Genomic DNA, 20759 nt, shown 5'->3' with positions numbered 1-20759 from the left:
TAAAGAAAAGTGGATAACAATATTGATGCAAAGTGCAGATGCTTTCAAGGGATCTGATTACTGCTGGATAGTTGTTACATTTTCTGAAAAGGCTGTCTCCTTGAAGTATCTCAAGACAGTTAATTCTTCATAGTTACAGAACCCTAGATATCAAAATATAAATCTGTTAAATTTAATCATGTAAAGGAGCAAAAAATAATGAGTACTTGAACTAGTGAAAGAGTTGCATATTAAATGGTAAAACAGTCCAGTGGCAGATAAATGGTTTTATACTGCTTGAATTATTTGTAATATTTTTCCTCCAAACCTTGGAAAGATGCTGCAAAGTGGGAGGGAATGTCAGGGATTAACTTCAAAGATTATTAGGATCTTGTAGATGAAGAGATATTGAAAAGGTTAAGGCTTGACTTGTGCTCCTAATTTTATTGGGCACATCTGAAGTTCTCAAACTTTGTATCTATTAGAGCCAAATTGAAGGACTCAAGAACACTGATACAAGGGTATTATCAAACCTATGGGATACAGCATAATTTACTAATGCTTGGGTTCAGGTGCACACCTGATTATGTATACCTCATCCACCTGTCTCACACAGCTCATATCTCATATCTCTCTGCACACTTGGCACCAGAGTTGCACCCATGTGCAGACTCCAAAATGTAACAATCCTGAAAAGTCATCATTAAGGTTTGACCAGATCATTCACTTGAGCACATGTGGCATCAGCCAGGCAAGTGAAATCTTTCTGTACTTTATGCTCCAAGGAAGTACTCCCAAGCTCTCAAAGCCCCTTTATTCAGAGACATGGAGAAAGCAGAGAAATTGTACCTTCCAATAAGCGTCCAACAGGTTTGTTTTGCACAGATGGTGGTCGAGACAGCACCTCCATAGAAAATGCTTAAATCCTTTATTATGTCCGTACCTTCTTCAAAAAGGACTCTCATTCCAGCATTAGTTATTGGGAGAGCATTTTCCCGTCTTGGTGCTTGTCGAAACGCAGAGACATACTCCCCCTGAGCAAGATCAGACAGAAGTGGGTAACCTGCAGACATGTAAGTATCTGAAAGCAGAACTTGTTATTGCACTACCTGAAGCAAGAGAATAACAAATGAAAGGCACAAATTCAACTTTCTGAGCATTCAAGACCATACACTTCCTTCTCTTGACCTTTCAGTAGCTTTACCATCTTTGATTTTCTAGCAGCCCATACCAAATCCTCCATCATCTACACAGTTCAGATGACCTAGATTTTTTCACGGTAGATAGCTGGAAGACAGGGATCTTGTGGAGTGGAGTTGCATTTATAACAAGACCAGAGGCTTAGAGGCTTCAAAGTATTGCCAAACTCAGTACTCGGATAACATGACCCATAACTCTAAGATCACATATCCACTCTTGCAAACACAATATCAGTTAAAGACTATTATTCAGTTCAGCAACATTTATGGAACCAGCATGTCCATGTCCAATCTTATCTCATTTTAAGAAAACTTCTCAAGACATGACAATGCTTTACCTGCTTGGTGCCAACCATATCACAGTTGAGCAGCCTGCTTTGGTGAGGACTATGGCAGCTTGTTCAAGATCGCTTTCTGTAGGGGGTCTAGACAATTGCTATTGCCCTCATCATTTTAGGATAAGCTTTTGTCTGAATATCACTCTTTATATATCACCAACTACCTGCTAAGTTGTGGTTTTTGGCTGAAACTGGGAGATAGTATGGCACTGACAGGATCAAATGTAGAGAATTCAGAAAGTGAGCAGTAATAGTGTTACTTTAAACATAGGGATTATGCCCCCTCCTGCTCTTTATTTAATAGTCTTTAACTCTGCACAAAGCAAATCTAAACAAACTAGTAACTTACCTTCCTAGAATGGGGAATATGGACAGAGACTAAGATCTCTTCTGGCATAATGGTATTGCTACCAACTCCATGTGCAAAAATATCACTCAAAGGAATCTGTCGCCTTCTTCCTAAAAAAATCCCAAATCCAGAAACTTCTGTACAATTGTGCAATTAACATACATCAATCATATTTTAACTGGCGAGAAATACCTGGAGCCTTCCTGAGTAAATAATAACTGCAGAGTTTACATAACAATTTATCAGTTGTATGCTCTATAAATACAAATGACTGCTCCATCTTCCATAGTACCATAACACCAGAGTCCTAAGAAAGTGCGCAGAGATCAATGCCCATTCTGTAATTCTCCCTTCTGATACTGCCATGATGAGTCCATCCCCACTCCTGTCAATCTGTTCCAAATCTCTGCAGCTGCTGTTTTTCCTTCTAAAACATAAAGAATGAGGAAGAAAACTGAATGGGAGACAACTGCTGCAAAAGTAAAAAAAAAAAAAAAAAAATTTTTTTTTTTTTGTTCTGAGATTCTGAACACTTCTAGGAGTCCAGAAGGGAATAAATGCTACTGCCTTTTCCTTTCTCTTTTTGGTAGATTATTCTAAAGGTGACTATGTTTGTCATTCTATGATATATACTATTAAAGATGGGATTTTCAAAAGGGAAGAGGGCAAAATTCTGCAAGCAATTTAAATCTGTAAAAGCCCTTTGAACACTTAAACTTCATCTATGCTACATCAGGTTTGCCAATATCACTACACAATTAAGCTAGCAAGCCTTCTGGAAATGCAACATTTTAACACATATAATTGATTCTATTAATTAAACAAGCTCCATTGGCTCAAGAAGTTTTGTTGGTAGGACTGCAACTGTACCAGTAACACAATTGTCAAGTAGCATTGTCGTTCCGCAAGAACACAGAGGCATAAACATTGCACAGATGGAAATCCACAGTGATTCACCAGTGTGGAATTTAACCACGTGTTTGACAGATGAGGTCAAAGTGTACTTTTTACTGGTCTTCTATGTCTTCTGTACTTTTCACATGCTACTTAAGGAGTCCGATGCATTTTTAAATAAATTATTTCTTATTACTAGACAATATTTATCTTGCGGTAGCCCTGACCTATCCAAAGACTTTCTATAACCAGATAATCTTCGGTGCCATTTTTTAAAGGTTCATACATTAAAATACTCCCCTCACATTCAATGAACATGATACTTCAAGACTGGCTGCTTTACAGCAAGATTATATTTTTCATGTTTTTCATGTTACGTGTGATGATCACACTGTAACCTGTTCATCCTACAATATCATTTAGCATTAAAATTGCATTCCTCAAATATAACTAGTGTGACAGCAAAACAGTGAAGGAATTTTATTTTGCTGAAGTGCGAATCTGAAAAATAACACTGTTAAGAATAGCAGCACTGGTGTTTCTGGATTTTTGCCTTTGCAATTCCATCCAGAATACACTTGATTTACATGCATAAAGATTATTGTCCAATCCCACCTGTGAGTCTGCCAGGATCTAGGAAGGTGCATTTTCTCTTACACTGTGATCTAAGATAAATACTAAGAACTAAAAGTGTTTCTGTAACCTCCTTTTCTTGAACAATCCACTTTTCCTGTTTCACTGACTACCATTTGGTAAAGAAATATGTTAAAAACCTGTGAAAACACCTAAAACCCTCTCCCAGCAGTAAAATCCTGCCAGGTTAACAGAAAGACTTATCAATCACTGATCCTATTCATCACTCAAATAAGTAGGCACACCATTAGAGTTGTTCAGAAGATGCAAATGTTTGTGCTTTCACTTGTCAGAACAATATTCTGACAGGTATTTTTCCTCTCAACGCCAAACTATGCAGGAAGAAGTCGTGGAAATCACACAGCGTAAGTTTTTGTGTATCTGTTCCAAGAAATCCTGGCTCAGAAACAATCCCTTAAGGAACATGAATTTCAGGGTGTTGAGCGGAGTAGTACATGGTCTGAAATGGCAACGTGCACCCTGTCTGGATCAAGGGCAAAATGGACATAAGCCATCTAGAAGGGAGAGCATGCAATTCCAGGCCACCAGATAGCTCAAGTTTACCAATAACTTCATCAACCTTCCAATGGTAAGGTAGGGCACAAGAAAAGGAGCTGGTAGAGTGGAGTATATATATAGCGATGGAAGAAAACTGAGGGAAAGGGCAGGGAAAAAGGTGCTGGACTAGTGCCTCCTGTATCAGAACTAAGTATCTGTGAGGAATGAGACGCTAGAGTTCTTCTCAGGACCAGAGGGTGATTTTAAAACCAGGGCAAAGCATCAATTACAGAAAAAAACTACCAGGGAGGTGGTATACAACTACTCGAATTGTGAGGTTTTATGAGTGCTTATAGTAATTCACTGCCCACAGAAGTACATGTGATCTGGTTGGTCTGAACGCTTACCCTTGACATGAGAATCTTCGACATGTTCTTCATTTGCAAATTACTTCTCTTGCAGATGTGAGCTTGTATGAGTGTGGGAAAAGGGTTCCTTAAGAAACACTCACCTGTTGTTATTTCCCCTCTCCCCATACAATAGGATCCTGTACCTCTGGCACTACTACAGGGACAGGCTATCTCCGCTTACCTCTTGAAGCCAGATTGAGCATACAGTTGCTGGCTGCCAGAATAGGATTCAAGTCTGAGGTTGATTTTCTACTTATGATGTTTCCACCTAATGACTTGAAAAGAAGAAATTTATGTCACCTTTGTCCATCACCTTCACATTTTTATGTTGACAATATAACATGCAGACTATACATAAATTTACACATATTGAAAGCTCAAAAAAGACGTATGGACAGAAAATTCACTGCTAAAAACAGAATTAAAAATGCAAGTTTTACATGTGGTCAGGAGCAACTACACATTTGTTACACTCTATTACAATTGTTATTGCAAGTAATGCACAACATACAGCAACGTTTCTTATCTGTTCTCCACCCAGAGTTCTTAATTGCTGCAAGACAGCACAGAAAACCTTTATCTTCTCTTCAGGGAACTCTGAGATTGCATTTGTCAAGATGTCTTTCACTAGAGAGAGGCTGCAGGCAGCTCCCAGAATTAATCCTGTAACCAAAAGATTATGAAAGTGTAATGTGCGCATTGCTTTATTGCCTGGGTTTTAAACTATGTTCAGACTGTAGAGCTAGGACTGCTCATGTGGAATACAGGCAGATATAAGGAGGGCAGCCTTTGCATATTAAAGGTACTGTGACCTTTCATTTCAGGAGACTGAGGGTAAAATTTCATGAAATGATGAAATTGAGCTAATAGCTCACCACTTCTACTAAAAGAGAAATCCCTTCTCTGCTTCTGGCTGCCTATTCCAACTGCTTCCCTTGTACCAACTTTGACTGAGTAAATGTTTAAGTGATGTTTCATCCAAAGGGGAGTCAGCTTCAAAATGCTTTCAACAGGTTCTTCCTATTTTTAAACATGATTTTCACCATAATTTGATTTTGCTTTGCATATGTACATTCTAGTTATTCTCCTAAGGTATGGGTAGGTAGTACTTGCAAAAAAAACCCAAACAGTTCTAACACTGAATATGGTATTCTTTTTCCCATGAGAAAGACAACCTATAACTATATGTATTTATTTCACTAGTTATAAATTTCTTTTTAAGATTATACTTCATAAAAATTTCAATATTATAAAATGGTAAACAGTGCTTTTCTATTAAAAATTATTATAGACTTTATGTAATGTATGAATATTTTGAATGAACATTGGAATTCAATTGAAACTATACATCAAAAGATACATAATTTTTAAATGGCTTCTTATTAATCAAGTACAGCAATACTAAATTTTGTATATTTAAAATAAAAATTTAATCAAAACATGTTTTGCATTTAAATCTAACTAAAGAGAGGAAATACTATTTCTGGCTAGCAAACTAAACTGTGTATCTCTCATTTTAGAATTAGTAAGTCTCACCTTCTCATAACTAGATCTTATTTATAGATTAAAAGCAGCAGTAAACATTCTCCCTGCTTCCTTTCAATTCCCAACCACTTTTCAGCTAAGAACAAACTAGACATTGACTAGAACTGGATGACTGATCTGATATGAAAAAAATATTCTAAATGCAATGACAGAACTGTCAAATACAGTTTACCACTTCAAAAAAGTGCCTTCAGGCATAGGGTTTGATTTTCCTTAAAACTTTGGCAGTAAACTTGCACAACATAATTTATATTTAATTAATTTAGGCTATTATAGCAAGTTTAAATCTATTTCTAGTTGTTATTTCTAATTTCAATAGAATTTATTTAAAAACTAAAACCTAGTCTAAATTTAACTAAAAAAAAAATCCATGCTTACCTTAAATATATAAATTGAGGTACAAAATTTTTAATCTACAATAATTAATGCTGTTATGATTGAGAACAAGATTAGTTAATGCATATTAGCTATGTCAGTTTAGTCACAGCCTTTTTTCTAATGCAGACAAGCATGCGATGTTGCTGTCTCTCTCTGTGGTTCTGTATGGGTCTCTCTCACTATTATGACTAACAGGGCCCAAGATAATATTGCTGGTCAGTACTGCACTGTGTCATGAAGACAAAACTGTATCACGTGCTGGGACAGTGGCCACAGCCACCTTGACCTTGGAAGAACCAAGGAATGCTTAGGAATGAGTTGCACAGCACTTCACACCTTCAGCACTATGGAATGGAGCAGCATCCCTTTCTGCAGAGGAATCTCCTATGCCTGAACAAAGTAAAATCTACTCACCGTCATCCGTGCATTTCACCACATTCAGATCTGGGATCCTTGCAGGAGCAATAACAATTGGATGGAATACGCCTCTAAATTTCATCTCAGGTCCTATCAGATAGGAATAGACTTAGACAAAAGACATTTTCCATAATGACAACTCCAACATAGTGGAGAGTAAGCTTAAGGATGAAAATGCAAAAAGAATGATAAACGTAGCCCCACTCCTCCCATGCACACTGAAACTATGGTAACAGGAGCCATTCTGATTGCACACATACCCACACTGGTGTTCCCAACCACAAGAGGTGCTTTGGGGTGGGCAGCTTTCAGATCCAGTAGTTCATCTAAGCTTACAGGAGAAATCCATGTCATTCGTTCCCCATGAAAAATCAGAGTTCTTTTTGGTTGATTTTCAGCCATTCTCTGATGGGGAAATATGGCAGATTTAAATGTTTAGACATATAAACAGGTGCAAGGTCTAATAGACAGTAGACTGAAAGCCAAAAGAAGTTCTTAAACAATGGCAATTCTACTTAATCCTTCAAAATTGGACAGAAATGGGACTGTTATACTGGCTCTTTGCACAGTGGTGAATTTCTAGACTGCATGGCTAAAACGTCTTCAATTAATTCCAATAGGCTAATAAACAAGATTGGTAATAAATAGCTCCCAAGCAAAAAATGTAGGAATAGATCCTGCAATTGCTGAAATTATTAGAAAAGTGATAAAAACTACTCAGGGAGATGTTTGCACACTTAGCTTGCTTGGAGGTTACCGATGACATTGGCAGCAGCATCCCTTTCTAGATTAAGCATGCATGTGGATGTCTTTCACTGCTCTTGCACTGTTCGCTGAACACTTGGAAATAGCTTGTGAACTAGTGGTGGTACAAATACACAGTCAAGAACCCCTGTCCCACAGTTATCGATCTTTCTCCGTAAGCAGCCAGCTAGTTACAGAGAATTTGGCTTTGAATCTATAGATTGACAACAATGTAAAGCAAACAGCTTTCAGTTTTTCTAGGGCAAATACTGCTGTCAATAATTAAGGGTGCCCGACACTTTCCATTCCAGTGCCCTTATTTCAACTGCTTATATCTTTGTTATACTTTAATCACTGGGGCTAAACACTCCCTGGTCTGGGTGGCTGTCTGAGGCCAACATTTTGACAGAAAAGACCAACAAAACTATTAAGCCACAAAATGGCGAAAATGCAGTTTTGCCAATGTTACAAAGTATTTGCCATTCAGTTTGCTGAGAAGTATTTGGACCTTCAGGTGCTGCACTGAAAACCCCGTTTAGGTTGCTTCTTTGTCTTCTCACCCTAATACCCAACTCTGCAACTTCATTTTCCCAATATGATTATTTTTTGTAAGTGAATATTCAATAAGCTCACTGGAAAAAAAAGGAATATAATTTTGAATTTATATTAAAATGTTATGATGTTTCTTCTGATTAATTACTGCTAAGCAGGACTTTAGAATGAGTTATGAACTATGGACTACTAAGGAAAAGACAGAGCTAAAATAGTGTATAAGCAGCAAAAATTACCATTAGTTCTGGAGGAAATATAAGCTCCTGGGTGGGATCTAAGGGCTGGAATTCGTCTGTCGAAAATAGTCTGGTGGAAACCTTAAAAAGAAACAAAACAAGCAAAGACCAAGAATTTTTTCTCATTATTAATTCCATTAAAAAAAAAAAAAAAGCAAACCTAAAACAAACCATGAGGGTCCCACTTGAAGTCAGCAGAAAATTAGTAATTCCATTATCGTTTGGATTTGGTGCTCAATTGTCATGCATCATTTGGAGCTGCTGAGGTGAAGGAAGTGTTCATAACAGTTTCTCAAAGTTCACTGCTAACACAAATGACAGTGTAGAGGCAAGCAACTGAAAGACTAACTACAAGCTTCCTGTAGTCCTACTATAAGAAAATAGCTGGTTTCATGCCAACCTACAGTACTCAAAAAGCAAAGAAGTACATCAGATATTATTGAAAGAAAATTGAGAACAAAGTCAAATATTCATATGGATAAGAGGTTTCATATAAAATTACAATCATAACTGACTTTCAAGAGTGTATCAGTTCTTCAGACTCGAGCCAGCAGTTAGATTCCTAAGAGATCAGTGGTTACATTCAGATCATCACTGATCATTGATTTAAGACAGTTCCACATATTCCCTGTTTTCTTGCACAATGTGATGATCACTGTATGAGTAAAGCTGAGACTATTAATATTCCTGAACTTGAAGAAATGCTCAAATCTCAGCTCTGGAGATCCAAACTACCTTATACAAACTATCTGCCACATCATTGCCCCCTCATACAAATATACACAAAGAATCTTTAATTTTTAGAAATATCTCCAAATTTCTTGCAAGGAATAATAAAATATCTTATTTTATAAGTAATATTATGTAAGGTGAATAGCGTGGATGATAAAAATGGCAAAGTATACTGCATTTACTTTAATTACAAGAAAAAAGCCATGCAATATTCTTTCTGTAGGTTTTATATCTAAATAGGACAGGTAAAATACTTAAAACCCTACCTTCTCCTCCTTGTCAAACAAATCATCTTCCTGATCCAAGCAACACTTTCCATTTGCTTTCCTTTGACAACAAATGGATTCCTAAAGTAGGAATATTCCATTAGTGAAATATTGCCCAGAATGGCAATGAGTTAAAGCCTGCTTAAGCCGATAAGAGTGTCTCTTTGTATTTCAATAAAGTTCTAGATGAAGTTTAATAATAAGCTAAATTGGAAGGATTATGTGTTAAAGAAGTGATATTCAAAAATAGCTTAAAATCATTGGATGTTGAAGTCCTTAATACAAAATAATTCATACTATGTGAAATTCAGTTGACCTTGTGAGAACACAGAGATGGTCTGCATTATTTCTTTTACCCACTGTTCACTCTTCCATTTCTTTCACTGTAGGTCTCTGACATGTTGCATTATGTGATAAATTACTAAGAACATTGATCCAAATTCTGCTTTTTTTTATGCCAGTACTGACCCACAGTAAAACACATGGAGTTACTTCAGATTACTCTTCATAATCCAGGCTAGACACAAGTTCATTTGTGTTAATCAATTTTTGGAATGGGTTAGGCCAGTATAGACCTTACTTAGATCTACACCTCTTAACAGAGGAAAGAGATGATCTTAATGAAAATCTGATGGTTTGTATACATATATACACTAATGGGCACAGTCTAGTATTCCTATCATCACTACTTCTTACCTTACAGAAGGTTTTACAGGCATCTAGGATCGGCCTATATCCAGTACAGCGGCACAAGTTCCCTGAAAAAAAGGAAATCAGTAAGAAAAAGCTTTGTTCTAAAGCATGTGGCTTTAAAACGTCATGTCTTTATATGAAGTTTGCATTTTTGAAGCTTAAGGAGAAGTGTTAGCTCTCCGAAAGACAAAAAAGATCAGTGTCCACAAGACTTAGGACCCTGCAGTTCCTGAGGAAAAAGGCTATTGTTTCAAGGGGATTATGAAATACTCGACAGCTGCACTAGAGGGAATGCTGACTACAGCTTGGTATGCAGGAGAATAAGAGATTGTACAATATTCTTCACCCACTCAAAATGTTTTTCTCCTTCCCCCTGACTTATTACTAATAGTGAAGGAGGTTAGCATTACACCTCCATCTAATTCACCTCATATTAATAGGCAATGCCTTTGGCTCCACTGTGACTCTAGGGCACAACAGATGACAGAAGGCTATTTTACCTCCAATAAATGCTCACTCACACATTCCTTTAGTGAAGATGATCTGCATCTCTCTACCTTATTCAATTGTTTTATTCCTACCACAAAGGGGCTCTCCTGTGAGTCTTATGACATTCTCAACTCCAGATGTAATAGGATCTCAGAGACCTTCAGATGCAGCTACTTCTCCAATATGACATCATTTTTGCGCATCTGATTTAAAGCACTTCTAAAGACACATATGGGGATGTTTTGAACACCTGTCCCTGAAACAATCCACAGCTCCATGCGTCATTTTCCAGGAGAAAAGAATGACAGGGAATACAAGGTCTGTATCCAGTAGTAACTCTGCTGGGAAGCACAACTTGTACAGAGTACATACATACAAGCATGCATGCGTACTCACACAGACATGCACTCACATGCACAAAGTTACCTGAAGAAAATAGCTCAAGGACATACCTACAAATTAAAAAGTGGCAATATTTACCAGCCAGAGCTGCAATCATCTGCTCTGAAGTTGGTTCTGGGTGGTTTCTTAGCAAAGTGTATAGGGACATTACCATTCCAGGGGTGCAGAAACCACACTGGGAGCCATGGCACTTGGCAAGCCTTTCCTGAAACGAAACACCAGAAATAGCACTCCTTCCAGCGTACATCACCATTCTAATGAACTCTCTCTTAAATGGGAGACACCGTACTAAATGTTGTCTTCATAGTAAGTCAGGCTTTTTAAGTAAAACAATTTAAGCACTCTCAAATAAGAATAATTATTTTCGGTGTGATGTCCAGGCACACCTTACTAAGGAAGCTAATTAACCTTCACTGGACTTCTGTCTTTTTTGTATTCATACTAAAACATCAGCTAAAGGGGCATTCTCCACGATGCACCATTCGTCCAAACAGCACAAGCCCAATCCACTCCAACAATTCTTACATACCAACTATTTGATCAGGCTGTGAATATTAAAGTAAGATCCATCATGAGCCATATCTCATCAGCCTTGATCAACCAACCATCAGAAACTTGTGTTGTCTTCCATTATCACTTAGCAGGGAGAATAATCATCATGTGAAATTCCCATGCCCTAAAAGCACTGCCACCCAAGCCAGCCCACACAAAGGAAGAAATCAGTAATCCTCTTCCACAGTGATACTGTACTCTCACCTGAACTGGATGAACTCTGGTTTTTGTACTTCCAACACCTTCCACTGTAGTGACTGCCACACCATACAAGGAACAAATGGGAAGCAAACATGCATTTGCTGAATAATGTCTTTGGAACATAAAGGGCAATAAAGAAAATGAATATTATTTTATGATAATAAAGATGCACAAATATTATTTTGCAGTTAATCAAGACATAGTTTATACTTACAAAGCAGCCATTATCATCATTTGGAATGAGAAGAGAATAAGCTTTATAGAAGGGATCACTTACTACCAGTGCCTCTTGTCCCCAGTATAAAAACTGTATCTATGAGGACAGTTCTGTAGAATTTATATCTTCCTTAAACTTCAGCCTTTTCTAATTGCCCTCTTGTCTCTCTTGCCCACAAGCAACCTATCAAGTGTGTTTTGGAGGAGGAAGATGGGGAAGGGAGGGTTGGTGTAGTCGTTTGCAGGAAGTAAAGATTTCCTGCCGAAAATTTGTGATCAAATTTCTGACCCAAAGGAAATTCTGATGTAAAATAAATATTATAAATAGGAACAACACACCAAAATGAAAATTCTTCAAAGCTTTTCATCATTAGCAATAAAATATTTTGTTTTACTATAGTTGTGTGGTCAGTTGACCTTGGCTGGACATCAGGTGTCACCAAGCTGCTCTATCACTCCCCTCCTGAGCACAGGGGGCGGGGGAAGGGGAAATGAGGTGAGAAAAAAACCCAAAACTCGCGGGTCAAGATAAAGGCAGGTTAATAACAGCAAAAGCAAAGACTGCATACGGAAGCAAAAGGAAAACAAAATGTTTTATTCTCTGCTTCCCATCAGCAGGCGATGTCCAGCCACTTCCCAGGAATCAGAGCTTCAGAACGCATAGTGGTTGCTCCAACATCATAAATAACAACCCCCTCCTCTTTTCTCTTGGTTTTTATTGCTGAGCGGACATCATATGGTATGGAATATCCTTTTGGTCAGTTTGGGTCAGCTGTCCTGGCTATGTCCCCTCCCAAGATCTTGCCCACCCCCAGCCTACTGGTGAGGGGGCAAATGTTGGAGAGAGCCTTGAGGCTGTGCAAACACTGCTGGTCAGTAGCCAAAACACTGACATGTTATCAACACCCTTCTAGCTACCAATGCAAAACACAGCACTATGAAGGCTGCTATGGGGAAAATTAACTCCATCTCAGCCAGACCCAATACAAGTTGAAATGTTCCTTTTCAAGTGTCATTCTGACTGTTTTAATTTCAACTCTTACAATGACTTTAAAGATTTTCATTTGTATTGCATTCCAATGTAATGCAATTGTCAAAAGGAACAACTGGAATATTTTTACTTTTTCCCCACTTCAAAAAATATTAAATTGACAATGACATGTTACCATTTAACAATTTGACTGGGGTTTTCTCAATTTAAAAGTAATTCATTCCAGTTTTTAGCTTAATGAAACTCTGGTTTTGAGTTTCAAAGTCCTTCTTTTTGTGGGCGGGGTGTAGGGAGGGAGTTCGGTATTAAAGGGCTGGTAAGACTCAAACTTCTGCTTGCCTTATCTTCCCATCAGTCATATGACAGAGCTGCAGGCAGGAGCCACATTCCAGTGGTCAGTACAAATGGTGTTAAATACATGCCTCCTAAAGAGAAAACTCCTTGCAGGAGCTGTCAGCATATATAAGCAAATTAAGCATTTGAGCATGATATTTCAGCAAATTTACAACATAGCTGAATGAACAGTATTTTTTATAGCATTCTTTTTTGGATTAAAGTGACCCTTCCTTTGGATTCTTTTACTATTAAGTACAGATTTTACAACTTTGTTTTTACAGTTTCATATCTGGAAATGGTATCTATAGTCATAAAATTCTGTGTGATTGTCAAAATTTTCTGTTAAGAATACCGTATCTTCTTTGAAGCTGGCTCATAAGTTGATATCATCACCGTGCAGGCACCACAGCCACCTCCTCCACAGCCATACTTAGTTCCTGTAAGACGGACTGAAAATACTGTCATTAGGGAAAAAAAAAAATTATCAGGTTTCATTTTGGTCTTTATTCTGTTCAAAAGCTTGAGGACACATTTTTTCCTGAACTACTAAGGAACATAGAATTGGTTTGGTATGATAGCATATGTATCAGACTCCTTTCTATGTTGGATTAAAATTTTCAGTGAAAATAAGATTGAAGCTAAGGAATGACATGACCAAAATCCTGTTCCCAAGAAAACAGAAAACTTGACTCTGACTTCTTTTGGAAGAGGAGTAAGTTGGGACAGAAAGAAGTGAAAAATCATTTTCCAAGGCAAAATATGAAAGGAAAAATCATGTAATGGGCAAAACAGCTATATATCTGAAGTTCCAGTGGAACCAATATCCCAGTTTTTTGCAGAAGGCCCATTTATAGTCAGGAGATTAACCTTGCATCTCATCTGAAAGATCAAACTTATGAGAGAATTGCTCATTTCTATGAATCTGGAACAGTGGCCAACCTGAAGCTGCGAGTCGACAAACAGCTAATGTAATGTTCTACAGCCACCAAAAGGAAGATGCCTTACTCCCCACTTCTTCCTCCTCTTCTGTCCTTCCTCTTCCCAACATTACCTGCTCCAAAATTCAAAACCTCTCGCACCAAGTCTTTTTCTTACCAGTCTCTTCCATGAGTTGACTAATGAAGAGCTGACTAACTAGCGACTGAGTCCCTAATCCAGCTGAAAGCCTCTCTTTTTCCTGGGTTAGTTTTCTTCTGGCCTAATGAGAGGAATTAATACACAGAGAGGTCTGAGCAACTCCACAGCTACCACGAGGTGCAGGAAGAGAACCGTCTACCAGGAGCCGGGAATGACAGAGGGGAAACAGGCCGCCTTCTTTTCACACCACATCGTCAAAAGAAAAAAATGTTTGTCAGTCTGAGGGTTAGCACTCTTCACTTGCAGTAAAGCTTTGAGATGCACGTATTGCTTTAAGGTCTTATCTAATTAAGCTCTACCACTTTTTCCAATGTTAAGTGCTTTACTGAGCCCTTTCACAGACATCCTAACCTGTCAGATAAAGCAAATACATTTTAAGACACAGTTTCTTCCCTTCTTGCACATCTCTTTACTTTTTACTTTACGATGGGCCTTCCAGTTATTAACAGGGGTCTAACACGTCGATTCCTATGGCATTAGGCTCAACAAAAAGATGACAGGATGCTTAGAGAGGTATTATACTGTACCTTGCAATTATAAAACACATTACTGGAAGATGCTAAAGTTCCTCACACTCACTCAGGCAATCATTTCACGTTATAGAGAGTCTGGCAACACCAGCATAAGATATTCCTGCCCTATATTTTTGTTCCCTGACATTAATTTTTTACCAAAGTTAGCTGTCCTCCTAGCTATGTTAACTCAACTATATGTGGAGGCTTCCTGTGAAAAGGATCAGTGCCTCTATCTGGCTAACAAAGTGGTCTCAGACACAGCTGGGCAGGCGCATCTCAGGGAATGGCACACCATCATACAGAGCTAAGGAACAGAGGGCAGGAATACTACAAGTTGGCATTTAAACTGTACGGTGACACCAACTAGCTCCTGAAAGCAAGTTAATCTTATCCTCATTTTTATAAGTGGGGTAAAATGATACAGAAATGTTAAATGACTTTTCGAGGTGTCAGAGCAAGTTAGTGCAGAATTACATTATCTCACTCACTAATGCACTTTAACCAATGAAGTACAACTCGTCATAGGGGTGGTACTGAGCTACTTGGAGCATGTCGGTCTCTTCTTCCAAGGAACAAATGATAGGGCAAGAGGAAATGGCCTCTAGTTGCACCAGAGGAGGTTTAGATTGGATATCAGGAAAAATTTCTTCACCAAAGGGGTTGTCAAGCACTGGAAGAGGCTGCCCAGGGAAGTGGTTGAGTCCCCATCCCTGGAGGTATTTAAAAGACGGGTAGATGTGGTGCTTAGGGACATGGTTTAGTGGTGGACTTGGTAGTGTTAGGTTAATGGTTGGACTCAATGATCTTAAAGGTCTTTTCCATCCTAAACGATTCTATGATTCTACATTTTATAGTTCAATGGAGTCTGAAGTTGTTCAAATTACTGAAGAATAATTTCATAAGCACCATAACTACAGCAACCTATTCTGCTCCAGACTCCTCCTTATGACTGACCAGTAACAAACATGTTTTGACTTAAGTTTTTCTTTTGAGACAAAGATAAAAACTCTCTCCTGTGTGAATTCTATAGTATCCAGTACATCAATTGTCCTGTGGGGGTATGTTTCATGAGACAGTCTAGGAAGCTGCAAAAAGAGATTCTGCTCTTCCGCACATTTGCTCCCTGCCCCCCGCTGTGAGTCCATACACACATGTTCAGAATATTATGCAACAGCTTCATGAACACTGGGAATAAGCTTGTGGTGCAGCAGATTTTGGAAAACTCCTAAGAACAGTTGAGAGCAGGCACATGGTCAGGCCTCTGAAATGGTGAAGAGAGGAAAAGATCAGAGCAAGTGCTGCACAATTTGTAGCAACCCAGAAAGCCACTGAGCTGTGGATTGAAACAAAGACAGGAGGAAAGGACCTTGTCTGCAAGGACAAAACTGGCAGGGTGAGAGCTCTAGCTCTCCCAACTTATGTTCTGTCTTGTCTATCTAATTCTTTTTTTCTGTTTTAAAAACATACTGCTTCATATTTACTTACTTACTGGGTTTTGAGTTTAGAAATCTGTTTGGAGTTCTTATCATAAAAAAAAATAGATTACCTCAAAATTCCAGCAGACTCAGGGTCTCATCACAAGATCTCCCCTTTCCTAGAAGTGAGAAACTTAGAAAACTTGGAGACTCCTGTTCTGTCAAGCTTCACGTATACTGGCCAAAAGGTTCTTAGGTTTCTTTCTGGGGGAGAGGGGAGGAACAGATACACACATACACATCACGCCTGATGGCGTAACTTACTTTGTTTAGAAAACTAGGCTAAAAATACAGCAGCTCACTGAAGAGTATTTGGCTTAAGAAAGACACATCATTTAATATGGTTGTTTTATCTTAAGAGGGTCACAATTTCCTTTAACTTAAGAGAGTCACAATTTCCTTTAACCTGGTAAATAACTTTTTAATTATCACTTATAAGAATTTTGCTGGAGTAAGGCTTTCAAATGAGTGACTTAAGGGAACAGACAAGAAAAGGATACGTCTCTTTCGCAGGTAAGACAACAGCATTTGTTCAGGATCAGCATTTTTCTCTATTATCTGCAGTAAGAAATTAAAAACAAGGTTAAGTGAAGAAACCAAGGCCTTTCAAAATTCAGGGCAAAGACTAGATTCCTACAAAGCCAGAAGAGAATCCTTCTCTGGTTCTGTCCTGGTTTTGGCTGGAATAATTTTCTTCCTAGTAGCTGGTGTAGCGCTGCGTTTTGGATTTAGGATGAGAATAATGTGATAAGACACTGACGTTCTAGTTCAGCTTCCCATGCTCTGCCCGGTGCACAAGAAGCTGGGAGGGGGCACAGCCAGGACAGCTGACCCAGACTGACCACAGGGCTATTCCATACCGTATGGCGTCATGCTCAGTATATAAACTGGGGGAGCTGGCCAGGGGGCAGAGATCGCTGCTTGGGGACGGGCTGGGCATCAGTCAGCGGGTAGTGAGCAATTGCATTGTGCATCACTTGTTTTGTATATTCTTTTATCATTATTATTATTATTAATTATTTTCTCTTCCTCTGCTGTCCTGTTAAACTGTCTTTATCTCAACCCACGGGTTTTCACGGGTTTTACTTTTTTTTGAGATTCTCTCCCCCATCCGACAGGGGGCGGGATAAGTGAGCAGCTGTGCGGTGCTTAGTTGCCAACTGAGGTTAAACCACAACAGGTTCCCTCTCATAGAACTAGACTAATTGTCAAAGACCGCAGGAGAATTTGGGCTCCTTCTAGAAATTCCTTCTCAGACAGGTATGTTTCCAGGAAAGAAGTGCCAGGGCACCTTGCAACTACTAAAAATAACCGCTGCTCAGTGAAAGGTCATACTGAGGGAATTTACCTTCAGCCACACTAGAAATAAAAATGGAGCAGAACTTCGCTACAATAGAGGCAGCATAGCATGAAGAATTAATGATTTGCAGATTTTAGAGTCTCCCTGGCACTTTAACCTACTGGAATGAACACCAGAGGAAGCCTGTAAGGTACCAGCTGGAACCACTTTTCTTCTAGCTTTATTTATATAAACTTTCACTTGCCTTAATAGACTAACAACAGAGAGCAATAGAAATGCTTACATTCTTGATCGATTACAGTATTTCTTATTCCGTTGCTTAGAATCAGATAGTTCCTTCCAGTTGCATTGAATCAACAACCAGTTTAATTTTGTTTTTGCAATATTATCTTTATGTTGGCCAATAGTCCATATTTTGGCACCCGAGTCTTGCTGACTTTCTGTTGTGCCTCTGAAAATCTGATGCCTCTTCTCTGATACCATCAAAGATAAGAAGCCAGGCACGTACAAATGAAAAACTATCTTGCTCACCAGCCAGATTTGATACCCAGCTGAAAGTCCGTTTCACTTTGACGCGTTTTTTCCCCCCCAAACACGGCAGAGCTAGCTAAAACGGGATGTTGTAATCACGTTTGTCCTCTTCTGCTGCCTCTCCCCTTCTAACAGCATTTGCTGTACGCAGAAGAGTGTTCGCTAGCTAAAGTAACTCTTGGAGACTGATTCGCTCCTTACCCAGCAAGGAGGAGATAGGAAGGAATGCTTCCGGAGGCTTGTGTAAGGATTAGGTTACACTCCCATGAGGAAGAAAGTCTGAGGAAACCAAATCTGTGCCCACACCCTTCGGGCTTACTTCTGGAACAGCAGCCCGTCTTCTCCACACTCTTTCCGGGCAACACTTACCTTCCTCCCATTCACGTAGAAAATCAGCTCCTCATCCCCCGCCGCCCCTTGCAGAGACATCGCACCCCAGCCCCGGAACCAGCGGGGCCAGGAAATCCCGGGCAGCTCCCGCAGCCGCAGCGGGAGAGCCTTTAACACGCGGGGGCGGGGCCGCGCCGCGGGTGGGCGACGAAGGGCGGGGGAGCGGGCAGGGGAGCGGGCAGGGGCACCCCCGCCCGGCGCTGCCCAGCACCGCGCCGCGCCCGCCGCCGGAAGCTGAGCTGCGGTTCCCCGAAAAGTGACGGGCCGGTGGTGCTGGGCAGCTGGAGCTAATCACGCCGTTTACTTACGGGATCCTTTTAAGGTACATTCGAACACTAAGACATAGCTCACACCTTCTCAAGGGGCATATATGTTCCTCCAGGGCAAAATGGCAACATTAGCAACGCGAACTGTTGTTACTGTCTAACAATAAAATCTCCAAAGGTAATTTTAAATTCTGGTAAAATCCAGCAATGTAGTCACAATGGGAATTTTGCATAAATTTGCACTCACAAAACACTCGGCACTAACTTCCAGGTATTACAAGCGTTTGTAAGGGCTACTTGTGCAAGCAAGAGTTTACAGAATCATAAATATTTTCCTCTTTAATCTAGATATATAGAATTAATTTCCCTACACATTTTAAAACAATCAAAGTCTTTATTAGTGGTAAACAAAAATATTAAATGTAAAAAAAATTAGATTGAATAATCATGAGAAAAAGCAACTTGGAAGCTGTAAAAAGAAGTTCGAATTACCTTACCCTCAGCAAAATAATCTTAATCCCTGTGACAGCTACAGATTAATTTTTATCTGGAATATCACGAGCTGTTTTTACATCTTTTTCCTGGCAAGAGCTCCTAAGATATCAACTGATCTGGTAAAAGAAGCACATTTAGTGAAGATTCAACAGGCAATGTAACATTATTTATGCAGTACCTAAAGTAAGCAACTGTTTCGCAGAACAATTAAGAGAACTGCATCCTAGAAAATAAGAAAGTAAATTTTCTCTGTGTGTAGAACATCAATTTGAGCAACACAAACAGTAAGGATGGAGCAAACAAGGAAAGAAGGGCAGTAGCAACAATAACATTATTTCAGAGTTACTTAAAATAACTTCTATGCATCTTCAGGTAATTTTCTTTATCCTTCGTTACTTTGAAAGATATCTATACTAAAAGGAATAGAAGAAACTAAGGCATGAAGCCCTAGGCCTTATACTTTTATTGAAAATTACATGCTTTTATTTGGAACACCGTAGCAGTCTACCTGAGACCGCCGAGACTGTGTGGAACAACGGGACCTTCACTGAAAAAATAATTAAGACTGTGGCCAAAAAGATTATTTTTTCTGAGAAAATGAAGCATGTGCTTCTGTTTCTAGCTTTCAAACCACGGGCAATAGAGAGAAACAACCACTTAAAAAACCCACCGTGTTTTGCTGCTGCAGTGCCAGCACAGGGAACCCAAGTTGTAAGAGAGACTTCTTTTGGATTTCTAATGACACTGTTGGTGACGCTGATAAACAGTGAAGCTAGCAAGAACATTTCAATTAAAAAAACCCCAATTAATTACAAACTTGGTAAAAAATACAAGAAACAATGTATAAAAATATTCTATGCATAATTCTTTTTTAAAAACCATTGACTCAGAAGAGAATCTATCTTCCCAACCATTTCTGCACCTCTTCATAACGGTCTTGCTGATGTAGTGACACACACAGCATGTTTCAGAAAGAAAGTCTGTTTGCTGAAACTTCGCAGATGATAAAAATTTTAACAGCTTTGTTTTCCAGTACAGACCACATCGCCTGGGTGATAAGGCAAGTTTCCTATTGGAAGAATTTTCATACTGATGGAATACTTTTTTTCCCGGTGAGGTTCTACATGAAAACATCTTTGTCCTCACTGCTGCACATTCACAATCTTTGCATGGTCTCTGCAAGTGGTGACCACAGGTAGACAAGATCTCTGTTTAGGAGATAAAGGTCCCCTATGTAAACTACCTCACTAGTGGCATATTTAACTCCAAATTCATACATGGAATGTTCTACAGGATCTTGTGGAAGCTGCCTTGGGGCTACAGGCTGTCATTAAAAAAACACAACAGAAAATAGTTGTGGTATTACTTAAATACTTGTAAATAATGCTTTTGTGCCTTGTACTGTTTATGGTTGTAGTTCAAGACTGAGATGTAGAATGGACACATCTGAAAGCTATATCCAGGAGTACCTTTTGATACGTATGACTCATTTTTCTCTCAAAATATGCAGCTGAAATTCTGGCAACTCACAGGAGAAGGACATAGGTTCTCCTTGTTGAACTTCATGAGATTGCTCTTGACCCATTTCTCCAGCCTGTCC

General features: G+C 39.1%; 1 protein-coding gene across 3 annotated transcripts in view; it reads right to left on the bottom strand.

The window, feature by feature from the left end:
• The window catches only part of AOX1 (aldehyde oxidase 1), a 46977-nt gene extending 28323 nt beyond the window's left edge, over window positions 1-18654 (bottom strand). Inside the window, exons 1-14 of one of the 3 annotated variants that reach the window (XM_009462355.2) lie at window positions 18378-18654; window positions 16678-16735; window positions 13403-13499; window positions 11511-11619; window positions 10833-10959; window positions 9867-9928; window positions 9171-9251; window positions 8173-8253; window positions 6901-7045; window positions 6638-6730; window positions 4812-4963; window positions 4482-4575; window positions 1866-1975; window positions 829-1013 (exon numbers count right to left, since the gene is read on the bottom strand). In XM_009462355.2, coding sequence (XP_009460630.2) covers window positions 829-1013; window positions 1866-1975; window positions 4482-4575; window positions 4812-4963; window positions 6638-6730; window positions 6901-7045; window positions 8173-8253; window positions 9171-9251; window positions 9867-9928; window positions 10833-10959; window positions 11511-11619; window positions 13403-13499; window positions 16678-16735; window positions 18378-18437 — 1454 coding nt within the window. In that variant the 5' untranslated portion in view covers window positions 18438-18654. Of the gene's footprint in view, window positions 1-828; window positions 1014-1865; window positions 1976-4481; window positions 4576-4811; window positions 4964-6637; window positions 6731-6900; window positions 7046-8172; window positions 8254-9170; window positions 9252-9866; window positions 9929-10832; window positions 10960-11510; window positions 11620-13402; window positions 13500-16248; window positions 16355-16677; window positions 16736-18377 lie in introns of those variants that run through there. The other 2 variants (XM_087731289.1, XM_087731290.1) reach the window with 2 other exon arrangements.
• Between the last annotated feature and the right edge of the window lie 2105 nt (window positions 18655-20759).

The sequence above is a fragment of the Nipponia nippon genome, unplaced genomic scaffold, assembly GCF_047370975.1.
Source record: "Nipponia nippon isolate SJK-2023a ecotype South Korea unplaced genomic scaffold, ASM4737097v1 scaffold_5, whole genome shotgun sequence".
Lineage (NCBI taxonomy): Eukaryota > Metazoa > Chordata > Aves > Pelecaniformes > Threskiornithidae > Nipponia > Nipponia nippon.
The sequence above is the reverse complement of the archived record's forward strand: the minus strand, read 5'-3'. Positions and strand labels throughout refer to the sequence as shown.